Here is a 19,098-nt window from a genome sequence, read left to right as displayed (position 1 = left end):
TCAAATTCGGTAAAGTGTGATAAAAAGTGTGATAAAAATTTATTTTTCTTGTAAAACAGTAATCTTTTACGTCACTTGAAAAATCAAGTTTAGGCATTTGTTGCATATTATATTATTAATTTTATAATTTATATTTAAAAAAAAGATAAAAATAAATACATATCATAGAGCACACCCTATAATAATAAATATATTTCTTGGGTACTATTATCGTAAACTAATGTAACTTAAATATAAGAAATAAGTTTATAAGAATCGAATCTTATAAACTTAATTGTTATATTCTATGTTGCATGACTTTTTCTGTTTATAAAAACCGTACAATTAACAACGTGAAGTCGAGATATCGAAAACGATGAAGTCAATTGAAAATTTTTAATTGCACTGCTTAAGTTGTAAATTTGCCTGGATAAATTAAACGATTTGATTAGCATTTGTGTTGGCGCGTCATGATGTATTTTCGCGGAAAAAATCGTAAAAGCAGCCGCGTACAGTTTTTTCGATTTTACTACATGCAGGTAAAAATAAACATCAGCGATTTAACTTACGATCCACATATATAGGGTGTCTGGAAAGATTGGAATTAAACTTAAATAACGTCAATAAGATCGAGTGGAGAAAACAAATGTTAGTATATACTTATGCGCGAAAATGTTTATTAAAAAGTTATAAATGTTTTTAAATTTTTATCAATTGCTATAATAATTATAATAAATGTTCGCGGAATATTCGACTGTTGAAAGAGTTCGTTAGTTCGACAGTTATTAGTTCGGCGAATAGAAGCCTTCAGTTTTGTAAAAGAAAGACTTGGAACATTTATCATAATTATTATAACGATTGATAAAAATCATATTCTTGTTTCATCTCACCGAAAGCTATGATTATGATATAAATTGAGCTGCATTTTTATGTAAACATGTGTCGATGTAAAAGCACCTGTTACAGTTACATTTAAAGTATTTTGTGTATTTTGTTTGTGTATTTGTAATAAAATTCATTATTCTTATATCGTAACGATAACGTCCACGAATGATGATACTATATCGTCGGCGAACCGCAAGGTGTTAATACGATTGACGTGATCCGTTCGTAATGAAAAAACCTTGAGTTTTTTTCCTCTCCTGTGCAGGAACAGATTGAGAGATTAATATACTTTATGAACAGATCGCACGCATGCACGCACGCACGCACGCACGCACGCACGCACGCACGCACGCACACGCACACAGTACAAGTCTGCTTAGAATCAATTTAGACTGGTCATTATTTTGCCAAACCATCCTTTTCTTTTGCGATGTTACGCGAAACGCGACTATTTTTCATACGTCTGGCTCAATAATCGGATCCTTTCAGAGTTCGTTAAGAGTCGGCGGTCTCGACCAGTCTTGAAAGGAAGAGGCTGTGAAAAGGCCCAAACCTGTAGCACTTGTATACCCTATGAGGCAAGTGTGTGTATCGAGTCCATTCATGAAGAGCTAAATCCCGATTAGGAGTGTATCGTTCCGAAATCGTGCGCGCTTCGCATTAATAGCACACTAAGAAAACAAATTTTCCTAGTTTTTAGTAAATGCTTATTAAAAGATTCATCTAATTTAAATAAATAATATTTTAAGAATATAAAGTTTCCTTTTTTAATTATAGTGAATCGAAATATTAAAATTAAAAAATAACTTTTTAACCTAACCTAACAAATTTATTTGAATGAAATTCTTTATTACATCATTTATACATTAATATATTACAGTATAATTAGTACATGTCAAAATCTAGTAAATAAATTTTTAAAATATTGAATCCGAATCTTTTAATTTAAAAAATAATATTTTAAGAGCGTATTCGCGTTTCAAAGTAACATAAATAATAAATAAAATTATTCATAAAAAATTTTTAAACATTTTAAAACAAGTTATTGTATTTGAGGAAACATACTTGAATAAAGTTGATATATCCGATAAAAACAAAAAGAAAATTTTAATTTCTAGTGCACTAATTATATGACAAATATATAAAAACATTGATCTGGAAAAGGAGCTAATAAGATGTTCTCCCATCGAATTCAAAGAAAAATGCGATTTATAAAATCAGGAGCACACAAATTGCGATGCTTCTTATGTAGGACAGATATGTAGAAAATTAAAAAGCAGAATTTCCGAACATCGGAATCAAATAAATTGAAATATCACAAATTACTCACGGAACACAAGATTGGATGCAACTATGGTAAAAATATAAAGGTGTGCTTTTTCCAGGTACGAATACTAAGAATCATACTGCACATCTCATTTTGCATCTTGATTACGTCACATTCGTGCGGCCTCAATAGTTTTCGGAGCGATTCGACTCGATAACATGTGGCTGTCCGCTACCGAAAGCGCATTGTTATTATCGGGAAACGTGGATATTTGACAGTAACATACATTGTATTTCTCGAGAAGAATGAGTGCCTGTGCTACTGAACAAGGTTGCATCAACTCTTTCAGAAAAACAGCTAATATTAAAAGTCTTGTGTTTAAATATATGACATTTTTAAAAGACGTAACGTTTGTTCAAGTATGGCAGAGTAGTAAAGCGTACGGAGATAAAATGTGCCAGTGACGAATGATAATATGACATTGATTTACATCAACATTTTGGCAACACATAAAGAACAGAAAAGTCAAAATGATGTCAATTTAATTTCAAATTGATTAAATTTATACCACTTTTTGGTCACGGATTTGATTAAAAAATGACAAATTTTATCAATCATGACATCAAATTAACATTATTTTGACTCTTCTCCTTTGGAATATCGATACCTTCACAACGTGTAAATAATGCCAATTGTGCCTCTCTGTTCGATGTCATTGACACAGAAAAGATGTTAAACGGTAAAAATTGTTATACACAAATAAAAAAAAAATCATAAAAATCAATAAACAAATCTCAAGATATTAAATTGCGCAAAATTTATTAATATTATGAAATTAACGTTGTTAAATTGCCGCTTAATGATAACGTAGTAATGATACAGACAAAATGTAGGTCATTGGCTGGCCGCTATAAGAAATAAATGATAACTTTTGCAGAATTTGCAAAAATTTGGACATTTATTGTCGAGTTTAACGATATCTACATGTAAATACAATATTACTGCTACATAATAGAATTAATTTTTTTATCGATAAATATTAACGAAATAAATATTTGTAATGTAAAAGAGGTATTAACAAAATATTATGTGTGTGTGTGTGTGTGTGTGTGTGTGTATTTGTAATACAAAAGTTATTTTCAAAATTTCAATCGGAACGTATTATTTACCGAATAAATCATCCTTGACCTTTTTCAGTCACGTTTTAAATGATATGCTTGACAGCATACTGATATTATTCTCTCTTATTATTATGTAATATATAGTGTATGTGCGTGTGTGTGCATTGAGCTATAAATAAGTTTCGTCAGTTTTTCAACGGTTTGCTTCATATTTGACCTACATAGTCAAAGGGACTATCACAGACGTGAATTATTATTATTATTATTATTATTATTATTATTATTATTATGAAATGTCATTGAATCCGATATTGCATATCATCTATCTCCAAGTAAAAATAGCAAATTTTTACAAGTCGCGAGTAATATGCTTCTTATTATTAAACACATTCATGAAACTCAAAGTTTAACTTTGTCGTTAGGAAAAATATAAAATTTTGATCGTAAATCTGAAAAACCATATAACGATATCGCGTTGATGTATTTTTTCAAATTGTAATTACGTTGAAATTTTACAGAAGCACAATTTGACTTGCTAAACAGCTGATTTGATTAGCTACATAAATTGTATACAATTGCTAGCGCTAACTATTACGTTAGCCGCTGTGCATTAATGTATATTACTTCGTTCTTGCTGAAAGTGGTGTCACAATTATCTCAACAACCGGCTATGCACGCTTGTGATTTGGATTGCTATAACGTTCGCAAATAAATTCATAAGCCGATAGTCCATAATTTCTCAATAATTTTCCGCAAAGCCGCACGTTTAAACTTTAATTTATGCGTCAATGACAAGTACTGAAAAAAATCTGTCATATACGTGAAAACACTTTCAATAATTAGATGATGCATCGTTTTCGTTAACGAGCCTTAATAGCAGAGTGTGTTTTTTACATGGCTTTTACTGACGTAGTCTTTTTATTAATGGGTATTTATGATAAATATTGTGTGTTTGTGTCACACACAATAAAATCAATAAACTATCAATAAAAGTTCTCGTTGAATACATCTTGAAGACTCCTATAATATTATGAGAAAAAATTGTATGGTGCTATTTAAAAATTTCAGAGATAATATATCGACTTTTTAATTTTAAAAAATAAACAAAATTTTTATTGCTTTTATTATAGCTTGCATGAAACAGATCTTCAATATTCACTTTTCCATCTTTTTTTTTAATCTGCTGAAAGTTCAAAAATCGTGCGGATCATTACGCTGAATACCTTGGATCGGGAAGTCTTTATAAATTGAGGCGTAATTGAAATATATATTTTAAATGGTTTACAAGCCTTTTATTAAATGAAATATGTTTCGTTTTGATTGATGACTACCAACTACCATTTTTCAGGTAGAGCCAATAAAAACGGACGAATCAGAATCTTATAGGATTTACCAGATTATAGTAAAATCTATCAAATTCTGATAGTTTATTCAGTTCTGGTTATGAGAACTAGAATCCTACTATAATAATCAGAAATTCTGTTTGATTTCACCAGAAACACTCAATCATACAAGTTTTTCAATGTAGTCAGATCATTTTTCTCAATGCTGTTATATATTACAGAAAAAATATTAATCTCTATATAAAGATTATGATATTTAATTATAAATAATAAATTTTAAAAAATATAATAGGAGAGAAATAAAAATTAAATTTTTAAATTTTTTAAGTAGAATTTACTTAAGGCTAATCTATATAATGTGCTCTTTGCTTCTTGTGTTTTGTTTTCTTGCATATCGCTTTTTGCCTCTTTGCAATGTTTTATCGAAATTGGCAAGATAAAAGTTGACGAATTCCGAAAGAGACAAGACACATGTGACGAGAAACGTAATTGTCGATAAAATAGTGAGCGAAGTTGCAAAAAGACAATGAGCAAAAAGCAAGAAACAGACAGCAAAGAACATACTATAGATTAGTTTTTAATGTTGCATTCTTTCAAAAGATATTTTGTATTAAGTATAAAAGAGATACGAGATATTAACTCATATCAGGAATGTTTTTTACATTTTAAACAAAAGCACTTAAATATCTATTTTTAAAGAAGAGAGTGGCCTAAATATCGGAACGTGTTCCAAATAGGACCTTTTTAAATGAATACGGTTAAGCAGATTTACGTGCCATTTATAAATCTTTATAAGAAAGTCTTTATAAGATACCGAAGATGTGACAGCAGTTTGACAGCTCTCTGTCGTAACATTCATAGAATAAACGCGAATATTTATTTTTAGTCATCATACGAAAATTATTAAAAAAAAAAAAATCTTTGTAAATTATTATTTAAAAGATGTTAAAATTTTAAAAGGTAATTGATTTAAGATAATTAAAGAGCGAGAGAATTAAAAAATATCAAGTGTTTTGTAATCACTTGCGGTTTATTGTAAAATTTGTTTCAAAGTTCGAAAGGACTCTTGTTCAAATCGGACTACTACATCGGAATTACAATCTGATAGCATTGCTGGTGATTGGTCGACTATCGGTCGAAATCTAGTCCTAGAAATGTTAAATTAGTAAAATATTTTGAGTCATTAGACTGGAAATAATTAAATCTTATGGATTTTAATTCTCATTGTATAAACTGTCACTAATTTTTTTTTAGTAAAGTTTTTATTTATGACTATCAAATAACTCGTTTTTATTCAATACTAAACAAGAAATACATTAAATTCTTTTAAAATTCTATAGGAGTGTTCGATTTGAACTAGGGAATAGTCCAAATCGGAAACTTCTACTTTTATCACTGGTTTTAAATCGGACCGGAAAAAGTATTTTTATATTTTTCGTCATAATTCAACACAGGTGAGAAATACGTTAAAATGATTTAAAGTAAAAATAAAAGGAATTAAATTGTCTTTCCAATGATACCCTCGGTTTTATGATCGGACTTTAATTGCGTCTTATAGAGAACAAAAACTGCAAATAAGTCTGATTTATCCCTCCCTTTTTTATCTAATTGTTTTTAATGCCGAAATGCGGTTGATCTGACAATGTTGAGTCTCAAGTAAATCTTTTATTGAAATTCGTGCATTATTTTGCATTAAACTGTACATAATTTAGTTAATTGTACATAATGGTACAAAATCGTACACAATGTCTATGCCATTTATCTATGTCGAGAGAGATCGTCCAGCGCGTGGCTGATAATCATCAAGATAGAAATCGTCACATTTAAATTTCGACAATTCGAATTGTTGGTGCAGGATTCTGATAAATATCTTGAATGTTTTTTTTTTATTTTTTTTTATTTTTTTTTTTTTACAGCAATTTCAACTATTACAGCCTTCCGAAACTCGAAAACACAATATAATATAAATATAACTTTTTCGTAAATTGAAAAAATTTTTTATAACATAAATTTAAAACAAACAAATCTTTTGCTCACATGACCATCGATTATGTCACTTTTCAACAGATGTGAAATATGCTCACATAACAATCAATACCTCTACCATACAACTCTACTAATGACATCTATTAGAGTCAAGCCTTTGCACTCATCCAATATTTAATCATAGAATTCACATATTCGTTTTTTTTCCATCGTTGAAAAATGTACAAACACGCGTATTACAACTATAAAAACAAAACTAAGCATCGCGTATGTCTAAAAATTTAAGAACAGCCATTGGAGAGATGGATCATCTCAGCTTTCAGACCTACAACAGTTTCCGGCCAGTAATGTCATTTTCATGTTTAGGCTCAAAATTTATCAATTAACTCATGTACATACAATAGATTTATAATTCGCCATATTCGCATAAACACTTTATAATTCGAAAGGTTACGATCCAGCCCAAGATTGAAGAGTATCATTGAAAGTTAGTTGGACGAACCATGTATGCATACCATCTTGATTGGTAGTCATAACATTATCGTTCGTTATACGTCAGCAGCAGCTGTACAGCCGTACAGCTGTACAGTTGTACAGCTGTACAGCAAGTGCAATAAATTGCATGTTAATGTGGAGTTCACGAGATGACATTCGATCCCAATTAAATCGATCGCTACATAGATCAATTTGTCTCGAGTGATGACATTATTGCCGATTGTTGTGGAACGATCAACTAACGAAATTGTTTTTCTCTTGTGTTTCAGTGGGCATTTCGGTCCTGATGTTCTTCCTATTTGGTAAACCTTACAAACGCGGTTTCTTCTGCAACGATGAGTCACTCTATCATCCATATCATGACTCTACAGTTACGAGCGCGATGTTGTACGTCATCGGTCTTTTCCTTCCTATATGCACGGTGAGTCACTTTTCACTTGCAATTACGATTGTAATTTATGCAGCACGCGGTATAAGACACGTGAGGAATCACCTGACAATTTATATCTCGCTACAATGAAAATCTTTCTCTCTCGCTATTTCATTGAGACACTCACGTATATTACTCTTTTATACAACACGTAAAAATTACATTTAAAATGTAGTCATCAATTAGCAAGTTAAATGTTACATTATATTTTATTTCTCAGCAAAGAAGAAATATTATTTTATTTGTAAAAGATTTTAATTACCGTTAGCATTAGCTGTCTTCTTAGATATTTTTACGTTAAAGAAATTACATGTTTAATATTTACAATATAATTATGGGTATTACAGTACAATCTTGACATTTACAACCAATTTCTATCCATAAATGGTAACTTGTGGATACTTTTAAGCTATATAATAATTTAAAATAACTAAAACCAGCAATCTAAAATCTATAAAATTTACGTATTACATTAACTGTTTTATGCAAATTAAAATTTATAATTATAGTTAAAAGAAAGGAAAAATGGCCTACTCGGACAATTTATATTCTTATAATGCACACAACGATTTCTGGAATCGTCGATTATGAACATGTAATCAAAATTGTCAAATATAATTTATTTGAACAATTGTTTAAACTAGTTTAAACGATGTATGAAAAATTTCATTTTAATAAAATCTAATTATTTGAATTCTACGAGAAAGATACATATAAATATTATACTGCATTATTTTTCCGCCATCCTATTTGCGAAACAATGATTGACGTATTACATATTATATTTGATCATAAATTTATAATCGACGATAAATTGTTCAGATAATTATAAGGACAAGACCATTATCATCCTTCTTTCTTTTAAATACATAACTGTAAATTTTGCATAAAGTAGTTAATACGATACGTAAGTTTTATAGGTTTCAGATCGCTGAAAATGAATTGTTCCATCGCGTCACATTTTTTAACTATTTTATTGAAAAATACCCAAAAATGCTATTTTTGGCATCTTTAAGTCCAATTTTCTGTGAAATGTGACAGAGCAATGTGATAGAGTAATTTCATTAGTGTTCATCGTCAGCGATAAAAAATTTATAAGAACCATTTTGTCTGGATTATCGTCTAAAATTAGTGTCAGGCAGTGAAACCGAAACACGATGATCGCTGATTTACACAATAAAATTAATTACTTCGTAACATCGCGACATCGGATCATTAACACGAAGGAATCAAAGAAAATTATATTTCCGCTTGACTTCGCGTGGCGTAAATTAGACATAACGGACAAACCTCAATATGAGTACTTGGCGTAGTGTAGGACGTGTAGAAAAATGCGCGGGATGCGATAGCGTGATGTGATGCACACGTAACTTGATGCAGTTATCTCCCTGTCGCCCCACAAACAACATTTCCTTATATTTTTAGCATTTTAAGTTTAAGACTCTTAAGAAGTCATTTTTTAATTTTAATACTTTGATTTATTATTTATATAATATATTTAATCGAGAAAAGAAGCTTTATACTGTAAACATCTAAAATTCTGTAACACCTAGATTTATTTAAATTAAAGAAATCTAATTTTAATAAATACTTATTAAAATTAAGAATAATTTGTTTTCTCATTGTCTCAGTGGTGTACTACTGTAGTGGTTTTGCATTTTCGTAATACAGTTTCGTGTTTTGAGTTTGCTTGATACGATGATCAATAACAGATGCAATCGCAAGATCTGAAGGGCCTGTCGCGTGCCACTTTTAAAACTTTCTCACCCTTCTAAAAGGAGGGATGACAGAGATGACGTCTAAGAATACGAAAGAGATAGCCGAGCGGTGGCTAGTGCTTCTTCGCGTTTGCCTGCACACATGCGAGTAGACTGGAGGGAAGTGAGCGCACTCGTTTTCGATGCACTCGAGCACTCACGGGAATCAATTTACGATATGTGGAGATGGTGCACTCGACTCGCAACACGTGTACTTGTACAACCATATATTTTTGTGATACTGTCACACATGTATCACACGAGTATTTTTGCCGAGCTCTCAGAGGCTTATAAGAAAAAGAAAGAGACGGATATTATTTTATTTTGCTTGTGTATTCTTTATTTGCTTTTTTGAAGACTACGCTTTGCCGAATAGAGACGGAAGGGTCCATCGGTTTCACCGGACGCGGCAATGGAACAATACTTACGATTTGCTATTCCTTCTAATAATTGAATAATTTTTTTTTGGTTCATTTAGAGATAAAACAAGAAAAAAAAATAATGAAGCAATTTTGTGGCCACTTTAAATAACGAATTATCATGAATTTATTTTAACAATATTAAATGTATATGTTGCGAGATTGTTAATATTTTTTTAATTTCTTGATGAAAAATTTTGTTTTTGCATTTTATTATTGAAATTATGCAAATTCATATTTTTTGTCAAAAAACAAATACTTTGTGATAAAATAAAATATAAATGTAATCCTGCTTTTATATCTTAAACGAAAGTCATAATCAGATTTATACGGGTACAAAATGGTTCGTATCGTTTTAATTTTCTCTATTTTTGTCAATATTTCTCATTTGAATGTCAGCTTCAAAACGCCTTGCCGCCCTTTAGATGTCACTTATTTCGTTCTTCCGTTCTCTTCTCGACTGTCACGTAAAGACAAATTAACGCTGTCACCTCGAAGCAAATAAATTCAAGCAGCGTTGTGCATAATTCAAAGCACATGAGATTGCGGAGATATATGTATATGTGAACAAAAACTAAAGAAAGAATTAGAGAGGGAGCGAGAGGAGGAGGAGGAGAAAGAAAATTCTATTAGATTTTAACCTAAAGAATTTTTTTGAAAAAGATATATCTTTTTATTTAGAAAGATTACTTTAAGTTATTTATAATAGAAATATTTATAATAAAATTCTGTCTCATTCTCTGTGTATATAGTCGGATAGCAAAGCGTGTCTCAGCAAAGTCGCTCAAATTTGTGATTGCTTATGATGTTGACACAACTCGCTATGTATTTGTTTTCAATAATTTTGAATAAGCAACACGCAGACAACAATGCATATTGCCAGTTGTCAGTAATTTAACAGTAAGATAGCAGCATCAAAATTACCTTGTGTTATTTGCAATAATATGGCAGCATTGTATGGACCCATAGTTATTATATGATAATATAAAAACAGCATATACTTAACGCTGCATTCAATAATAATCTATAAATGCTCAAGATTTAAGGTTAATTGATTATTTTCTGACATTTTTGACGTTTCGACCACCTAATAAATAGATTTTACGATTTATTTGTACCGTTAATTTTTCTCTTTTTATACCGAAACTACTATCTCTAGATTCAACATCTTTCTGATCTCTTTTGTGCTTTTTACTTTGACGTTTTTTAGTGCGGTTTTGTATGTTACATATAGGTAACATTCCTGTATCTGAATGTGCAGCAATTCTTGAGAAGGGTTCACTCTTTTACCCTCCTTGAGTCTTTCTCGAATTCCCGCGAGTCTCGCACGGAGCCGGTTGCCTTTATTATCTATCTCTCCCTATTCACACTCACAAAGAAAACAGATTGCTTGCACGCTCTCTGATACACGATACACGTCCCCCCGGGGACCAAGAGAGGTCCAGGTAGGAACAGGTATAGAAAGAACGATGGCCACGCACGACTCCAACGTCGTATTTCATTCACGCATACCTCGTGAATTTTGGGTACGCTGTATCATCCGGCGGAACATTGTCTGGGATCTGGCCTAGTTAACCAGTCATATTGGTCATATTGGTAGACCTTGGAAAGAAAAAAAGAGAAGATTTGAATTTTTGTCCCCCCCCTCTCTCTCTTTCAGAAACCAATATCTTTCCAAGTTTTAAAAGAACAATGTTAAAAAAAGGCCGGTTTTGGCAAAATTTTCATTATTTCTTAACGGCGGCATTATTACCATAATCATAAATATATCGAATCATCTCATTTACTTATGAATATGGAATGTTACACTAATTATTAAATTATCATTGATGAAAATTGCAAAAAAATTGCCAAATGACGTCCGTCGTTTTGTATTATTTATTTCAAATTCAACTTATTTATTAGATTTTTGTTCAACAATATTAGGAACCTTCGCACACTAAATTTCGCATGAAAGAAATCACTCGTATTAAAAATCGTACATCACGGAAAGAGTGAATAATTGAACTTTAAATGAAAAATAACAATATTTCGCACATTTTTATTGAAAACTAATAGGATCGTGTTCAACAGGTCGAAATTTTTAAGATTCACTATGTTCTTTAAGTTTCCATTAATAGGCAAAAAACAGCGTTATTTTAAACATTGTTCTTTTTTTTGTGACTTGAAAAGTTTTACGATATAAATAGCCTTGCAAGATTTTATAAAATGTCTCGAATAAAAATTGTATCACATGCATTTAACTCTGAGCGATTCTGTCTTGTTGCGCTTACATTTACTTGTGGATTTCACCTGATTCAGGCTTATAGGGCAAAACTTAATAATTAAATCACAGAAATGTTAAAAAAGCCGGTGATGAGCAAAGCAAAGATATAGATAATTATAAACCTTTTTTATGTCATTTATTTAAATATACGTTTGTATACGTTTGTAATTTTAGTTTCGACCTAATTCTTTTTCAATTGCTTCTATCACTAAAATTAACTCCTTACATTTACATTTTTTTTTAACACAATTATAAAATTGTCTAACTTGTGAGATCAAGATACAATACTTATAGAATCATGAAATAATTTTAACTTTCGACAATTTTATTTACAACTCAAAAATCGTATTTTTTTACAATTTCTTTAAAAGGTACTTGTCTCTGACCTTTTAGACACTCGTATAATTGCATTACAATATAACAGAAAATTAACATTTAATAATTAATATTTTATTTTAAACTATTGCGAAAATCACACAATGGTAAAAGACTTTTCTACTTACAATAATTAGTTTAATCTGTTTGTTCGACTTCTATGTAAGCGTTGTGTCATAAATTATCGACATTCTGTATATTAATTATTATTAATATATGTATACACGTTGGCCTTTTAATTTAACATCATTGATTATTGCAATGAATATTACATATTATACGCCTCAGTGGTCTAACTGGAAATGTAGGGAGATCTAGACTTCAAATCCTAGCTGAGATAATTTTTATTCGTAACAAATTCTTTACAGTATTTTGGGGGATTTTATAGATCTTATTAACAATAATATTATGAGATTATTAATTTAATATTGTGATATTATTCTGGTTTAATTTATGAACTGTTTTGAGATTGAAAACACGCTGTTCAAAGAACTAGAAAATATATGTAAAATATATGTACAATGAGATATTATTCGAATACTAAGATTCGCTATGATCGTGTCGGCCTTGTCTTGATTTTAATTCTTTGCAAGTCTGCTATCACTGTATAACAACGAAAAAGCATTAGAAATCGAACTTGTATGTGAACTCATATGACAGTAAAAATGCAATAGAAAGATAACAGTATGCTGTCTCATAATGGCAAAAATATGACACATTTATAATTCCCCCACCCCCTGAAAAAAGTAAAAAATGGGTTGCGAAAAATGCAAATAAAAATGCAAGTTCTGCATCAGCATTGTTAAATTGATTTTCAATTCAATTATGTTTTATTTTCCAGAACTGTGTTAGAATCCGAAAATAACGACGCGCAGTTTAAAATGAATAGAAACATATATAACATATTATTTGAGCACGAAGATCTTGTTGCTATGACCGATTCGGCCTTTACTATTAAACTTGTATACATTTCGCGGTCTAGTGTCGATATGATAATATAAAATATGTATAAAATTTTTATAAATATATCATAAATATTGCTTAGATTAGAAATTATTATAATGGAGAGAGAGAAATTTCGTGTGTAATCTATACATATCAAAAAGTTATGACAAGTAAAAATTTACTTTGCAAGGCTCCAATTACATATCTGCCTTTAACTAAAGTATACATGCTTATTTCGGCATAATTTTTTGATGGAAGTTATATATTTTGAAAACGAAAGTTTTCATACCCACCGTGACAATTTTGCAGAACGTTAATACAGAAAACTTGCACTGTCACATTGGACCCCGTGGCTCAAGGGAGCCCACTCTCCCCTACGTCGCAAACGTATTAATAAATCAAAAACTATATACATGGCATCCGATCGCATAACACATAGGCACATGCATACATACATTAACTTGATAAAATTTTTTAATTGTTATTTTTTGATCTTAGATGATTATAGGGGAGTACCTGCATTGGAGACATTTTTCCGAACACACAGCAAATGTGCTTTTTGGATACACCATACCTCCGTGGCTGTGGAATGCTTATCAAAAGGTCCGTTTTATCAATTTTAAAAATTATTTGTTAATTTCTTTATTGAAGGCTTATGATTTAAAAGAATTATATTATATAAAGCTTATTTCAATTTTTAGCATAGTAACTTCTCTAATTTTCAAATAGTTACAATTGAGAATTGAATGAACTAATAGGAGCCAGCGCGATAATTATAACGCAGTTATTCTGATATAAATTTTAACGTAGTTAACATTGCATAAATGTATTTAAACGTTTCAGCTATAAATTTTTGTTCACCCATACAGCACAGAAATTTTCAGAGATGTCTCAGAAATATTTTAATTGAAAATATTGAAACATTTCAGAAAGATTTTGAAATATGTCTGTAATATTTTAGATATGTTTTTGGGATAGCAAAATGTTCGTGGTTTTTATAACCTTATAGAAATATTACTGAAAGATTACTAAGAGACATCTGAAATCTTTCTAAAATATTGCTGATAGTAATCTTCTTTCACACAACAGCGAAGGTCTGTGAAACATATTGAAATCATCGCGAATATACGAAATATATCTTAATTTCCTTAACCCTTTGTGGCTCTGGAGCTACACCTATTATCCAAGTTTGTTTTATCGATAAATTGTTTCACGTATTCCTTTAGCATGTTTTTTTTTGGCATTGCTGGATTGCTAAAAATTTCCTTTAACTAATAAATCAACTTTTAGAATTTTATTTTAAATAAATGTGTTGTTAATAAATATATACCGAAAAATTGTCGTTTTTAGAAATTAAATTTGTTTGTATAAAATTTTGTATAATAATATATAATTCAAAATTACTATGTAGGGATTTTCGAGGTCGCTGATTATGAATTTGATGTCAAAAATTCAAAATAGTCGATTCAACAAGGCGGACAAAATTACCAAAATCAATTAGATTCGTTTGAAACTTATTGTTTAGATGTTTCCGAGGTCTCTGATTATGAATCCGATGTAAAAAAAATACAAATTTTGAAATGACAGATGTAAAACTAAATTTTCAAAGCTTCAAAAAATTATATCAATTTTTCTAGCTCTTTTATAGCACCAAAAAAGTTTGAAAATCTTAATTGGTTTTTAAGACAGTAAAGGTATTTAATTCCAAGTTGTAGATAAATAGAAATATTACATGGGGTGTCCACTACTGGGGGGAGAATTACTTTTTTATTTCTTTGCTTTTATTATGATAATTTGTGTAAGATTAATGATATTTTATAGAAAAATATTTAAAAAACGCCCAATGTTGACGCTGCAAATTGCTAAACTGAAACAGCAGCAAGAAAAAATATTGTAATATTCGCAGGTTGGTGTGTTCGGTTTCGGAGCAGCCTGTACCGTTTTAACCACGGACATCGCCAAGTACAGCATAGGTCGACTACGACCGCATTTCATGAAGCTTTGTGTACCTAATGTTGATTGCAACTTGTCCGAGAATCAACATAGATATATCGAGGATTTCCATTGTACTGCAACGGGAGTCTCGGCCAAGCTGTTAAAGGAAGTCAGGTAAGGAAATTCTGACATGAAAGATAGTTCGTTACTGATTTTTTTTTTTATTGGTTTAAAGGATAATAGAGAATCTTAATGTGCCGCACCACGAATTATCGTTATTTCGTCTTTCGATCATAATCTTGTGTGTCTATCTTCCATCTCTCGCCATCGACGTCATGTATTTTTCTTTATATACATATACACACGCACGCACGCACGCACGCACGCACGCACGCACGCACGCACGCACGCACGCACGCACGCACGCACGCACGCACGCACGCACGCACGCACGCACGCACGCACGCACGCACGCACGCACGCACGCACGCACGCACGCACGCACGCACGCACGCACGCACGCACGCACGCACGCACGCACGCACGCACGCACGCACGCACGCACGCACGCACGCACGCACGCACGCACGCACGCACGCACGCACGCACGCACGCACGCACGCACGCACGCACGCACGCACGCACGCACGCACGCACGCACGCACGCACACATACGTTTACTGTGGTTAGGTCAAGGACAAATAAATTTTTTTTTAAACGAAGTGCCTTATTTTTGATTCCAAAATCTAATCAAATGAAAGTATCGGTGGTACAATCGGGTACAAAGGATTCCGAAACAAGCACTCGCTTGTAGATTTCAAATATCGTGGGGTGCTGATATTTTTTTGAACCATCTATATATTTTTCAACCTCTTGAAGTATAAACGGAAAGTAAAGTGGTACAATCGAGTACAAATAAAGCAGAATTGAATTGCATATTTAAAAAATTATTTTTCTTAATGTCGGGTGCCAGGTTCATACAGGTGAGATTAACATCATAATCATACAACAGTACTTATATCTCAAAAATTATTCAAGATATCAAAAAAATGTTTTATAAAAAAGTTTTACAATAAAATTAATTACTTCTATTTATTTCCAATAATATTTTGTAAAAATAATTTTTTTTAATATTTAAAAAAAAATATTGACAGGAATGAATAAAAGTAATTTTATAATAAAACATTTTTTTGATATCTTGAGTACTGTTTCAGATGTAACAAAACAAGCTGAAAGTTGCTTTACATAAGATCAGGGATGTTTTTACCCCTTAAAACCGTATTCGGGCAGCAATTGATATTTTCTAAATTCATCTATTTATGTAACTTATATGGGTACAAAATTTCATTAAAATCAGATATTTACACTTGGGATTGTTTCTTTGTAAGATCAGTATTTTACTAAAGATTGCAATACTGACAGAGATAAAGAGAAATTTCTGAGAAAAATCTGTCTTTCTTTTTATAGGTCCGTAATTTGTTTTTGATTTACCTACTAATAAATATAGACGAAGAGTCTCAAAAAAATGCTGAGAACTCAAAGTAAAGAGTTCACGAGAAACGCGCCTAAGAGTTTAGGACGCAAATTCGAGGAGACACGCGAAGGATTACATACGGTTTATTACCTAGAAATAACTTCAAACCTATGTACTAACACCCTAACGCGTACGTCATTATCTTTTAGAAGTTAGGCAAACGCGTTGAAAATAAACTCGCGGCCCGCGAAATTGATTTAACGTAACGAACTGCATTCGGATGCTGGACGTTGGACAGAGACAGCAGAAAGGGAAACGTTTCTCTAAATAGGATTTCCGTGAAAGACTGCCGACATTTATTGTTAGCTGTTGCATTCTTTTCACTTCGTGTTTTTCGTGTTGAAGAGTTTAACGAAACAACGATTTAGCTCAATGTTACATTTTACATGAATCGTTTACAAAAACTACAGCAGTGTGCAAATCGCGCAGTCATTTTCCATTGCCTACATCTACTTTCAATATTTTTATATTTTGGACCTTCGCAACTAACTTTGTTCGTTAAGGAAGCCTTAAAAACATGCTCAAAATAAAATTTATGTATAGTCATTCATTCGTCCACAAGTCACATTTGAAATTAATTTTCCCATAATCGGTCAATACCATAACATTGTTATTTTAATATTGATCCAATACAGAGCCAGTACTAAAATGTGAAACCTATTTTTCAATACAAAATTGGTAATTCACTAATATTTAATACTGGTTTAATTAATTCTATTTCTCCTATTTTGGGATATATCTTTCATTCTTAAAAAATGTTCCAAACTTAGTTTTGAATTTTTTAATAAATTTTTTTAAAAGCTTTTAAATTTGCGATAAGTTTAATTTATATTAATTTTTTCAAATTCTTTTAAATAGATTGAATATACATGTGTCAATCCTCTTTTTAATATCGTTTTAATTCGTGTTAACGGATCGTGTGTTCAAGTTTTGCACATAATACCATTGATAGTTACGTCGAAATCGCGTGAAAGCAGTCCAACCCGAATTCGTGAGATCGAATATACAAAAAAGTTGTAGCGAAGGGAGGGGAGGAGAATTGGTCTCGGATTCTTTCCGCATTCCGTAGTTTCCAGTGAGATTCCAGAATTTACGAAATGTCGCGATGAGGCCCACAATGCAGCTTTATACATTGAGTTTACGTCGTTTGCCTATCTTTTTTCGGCACTTTTCTCTTTTTTTGCTCGAGAAAGATAAGAAGATAAAGCAAACGTATTGCGTAAGCGAACAAAAGTAAGGAACAGGTTGTGCGTTATAATGAAAGAGATACTACGTACACGTGTCCTCGACCGAATCGCAGGTCATCCACTCTTCGCTCGCATAGCCGTCGCCAGGGACAATTTTATGTACAGATTTGAGGAATCCTGATGATAAAGAGACGACACAACACAGAGAATTCATTCATGTTTCCTTCATGTATTCAGGTCCCCAAGTCAGCCGTCTTTACCCTCTGTAGCAGGCGAAAAAACTCTATCAAGTGAAGGAGAGAGAGAGAGAGAGAGGGGGGGGGAGGGAAGAAGGGAGGGAGGGTGAATAAACGAAAAGAACCGACAGCATCTTTTATTGATTCGTTATTTACCAATGTCGCGATCGTTTAGATTTTTGAGACTTACATAAGTTCGCAGGAATACACATTGAAAAACCGGCAGAAAAACATTTTTTATTTATTTATTACTATATCATACCGTAACATTATCGTTGTGTTCTTGGATTTATGTTAGCGCGTTAAAAGTTAGAATATAATTCCGGGATCTTAATTTGAACGACACAGATTTTCTGATGAAGATTATAATCTAATTATAAACCTCAAATGCATAAAATACACTTTTCTAAAATAAATTTTCTCAAAACTTTCATAGAAAAGATAGAAGAACAATTTTTATAATTTTAAATAAGATCCTATCACGAAGAATAACGCTTTCCTAAAATTTCCCGAAAAATTACACAGGTCTACGAAATTTAGGGAAGGGGTCTTGTGCTTTAAACTTTGAAAGATGTTTCTATAGGATTTCGATGCGCTGAAAACGACTTCATTGTTCGGTTTTCTATCAGCCTCCATTTTTTTAATAATCGCAAAAATAGTTTTTTCGATTTTGATTTTTTTATGATTTTTTCTGTCTAAAAAAAAATAATAGCGAGGTCAGCTTTACGGCATTTTAGATAGAAATGTTCCCACAATACTGAAAATATTTTTTTGCAACTTATAAACATTTTTTATGTAAACAGAAAATTTTGATAAAATCTTTGTGAAAAATAGTAAAAAAAAATGATAAATTTTGAAACATGAAAAAAGTAATTTTAAATGTGAAAACCATTTTCTCTTTTTAAAAAAAGTGGAAGGAATTTGTTGTGAAAAATAAT

At 31.3% G+C, this 19,098-nt stretch overlaps 1 protein-coding gene across 4 annotated transcripts in view; it reads left to right on the top strand.

Moving 5' to 3' along the window:
• Window positions 1-19,098, top strand: part of LOC105205186 (putative phosphatidate phosphatase) — a 55,570-nt gene that overhangs the window by 6,520 nt on the left and 29,952 nt on the right. For all 4 annotated transcript variants that reach the window (XM_011174477.3, XM_039450974.1, XM_026139812.2 and 1 more), the window contains exons 2-4: window positions 7,346-7,497; window positions 13,767-13,871; window positions 15,175-15,377. In XM_011174477.3, coding sequence (XP_011172779.1) covers window positions 7,346-7,497; window positions 13,767-13,871; window positions 15,175-15,377 — 460 coding nt within the window. The remainder of the gene's footprint in view (window positions 1-7,345; window positions 7,498-13,766; window positions 13,872-15,174; window positions 15,378-19,098) is intronic.

Source organism: Solenopsis invicta, chromosome 6 (assembly GCF_016802725.1).
Source record: "Solenopsis invicta isolate M01_SB chromosome 6, UNIL_Sinv_3.0, whole genome shotgun sequence".
In the NCBI taxonomy this organism is placed as follows: domain Eukaryota; kingdom Metazoa; phylum Arthropoda; class Insecta; order Hymenoptera; family Formicidae; genus Solenopsis; species Solenopsis invicta.
The sequence above is the reverse complement of the archived record's forward strand: the minus strand, read 5'-3'. Positions and strand labels throughout refer to the sequence as shown.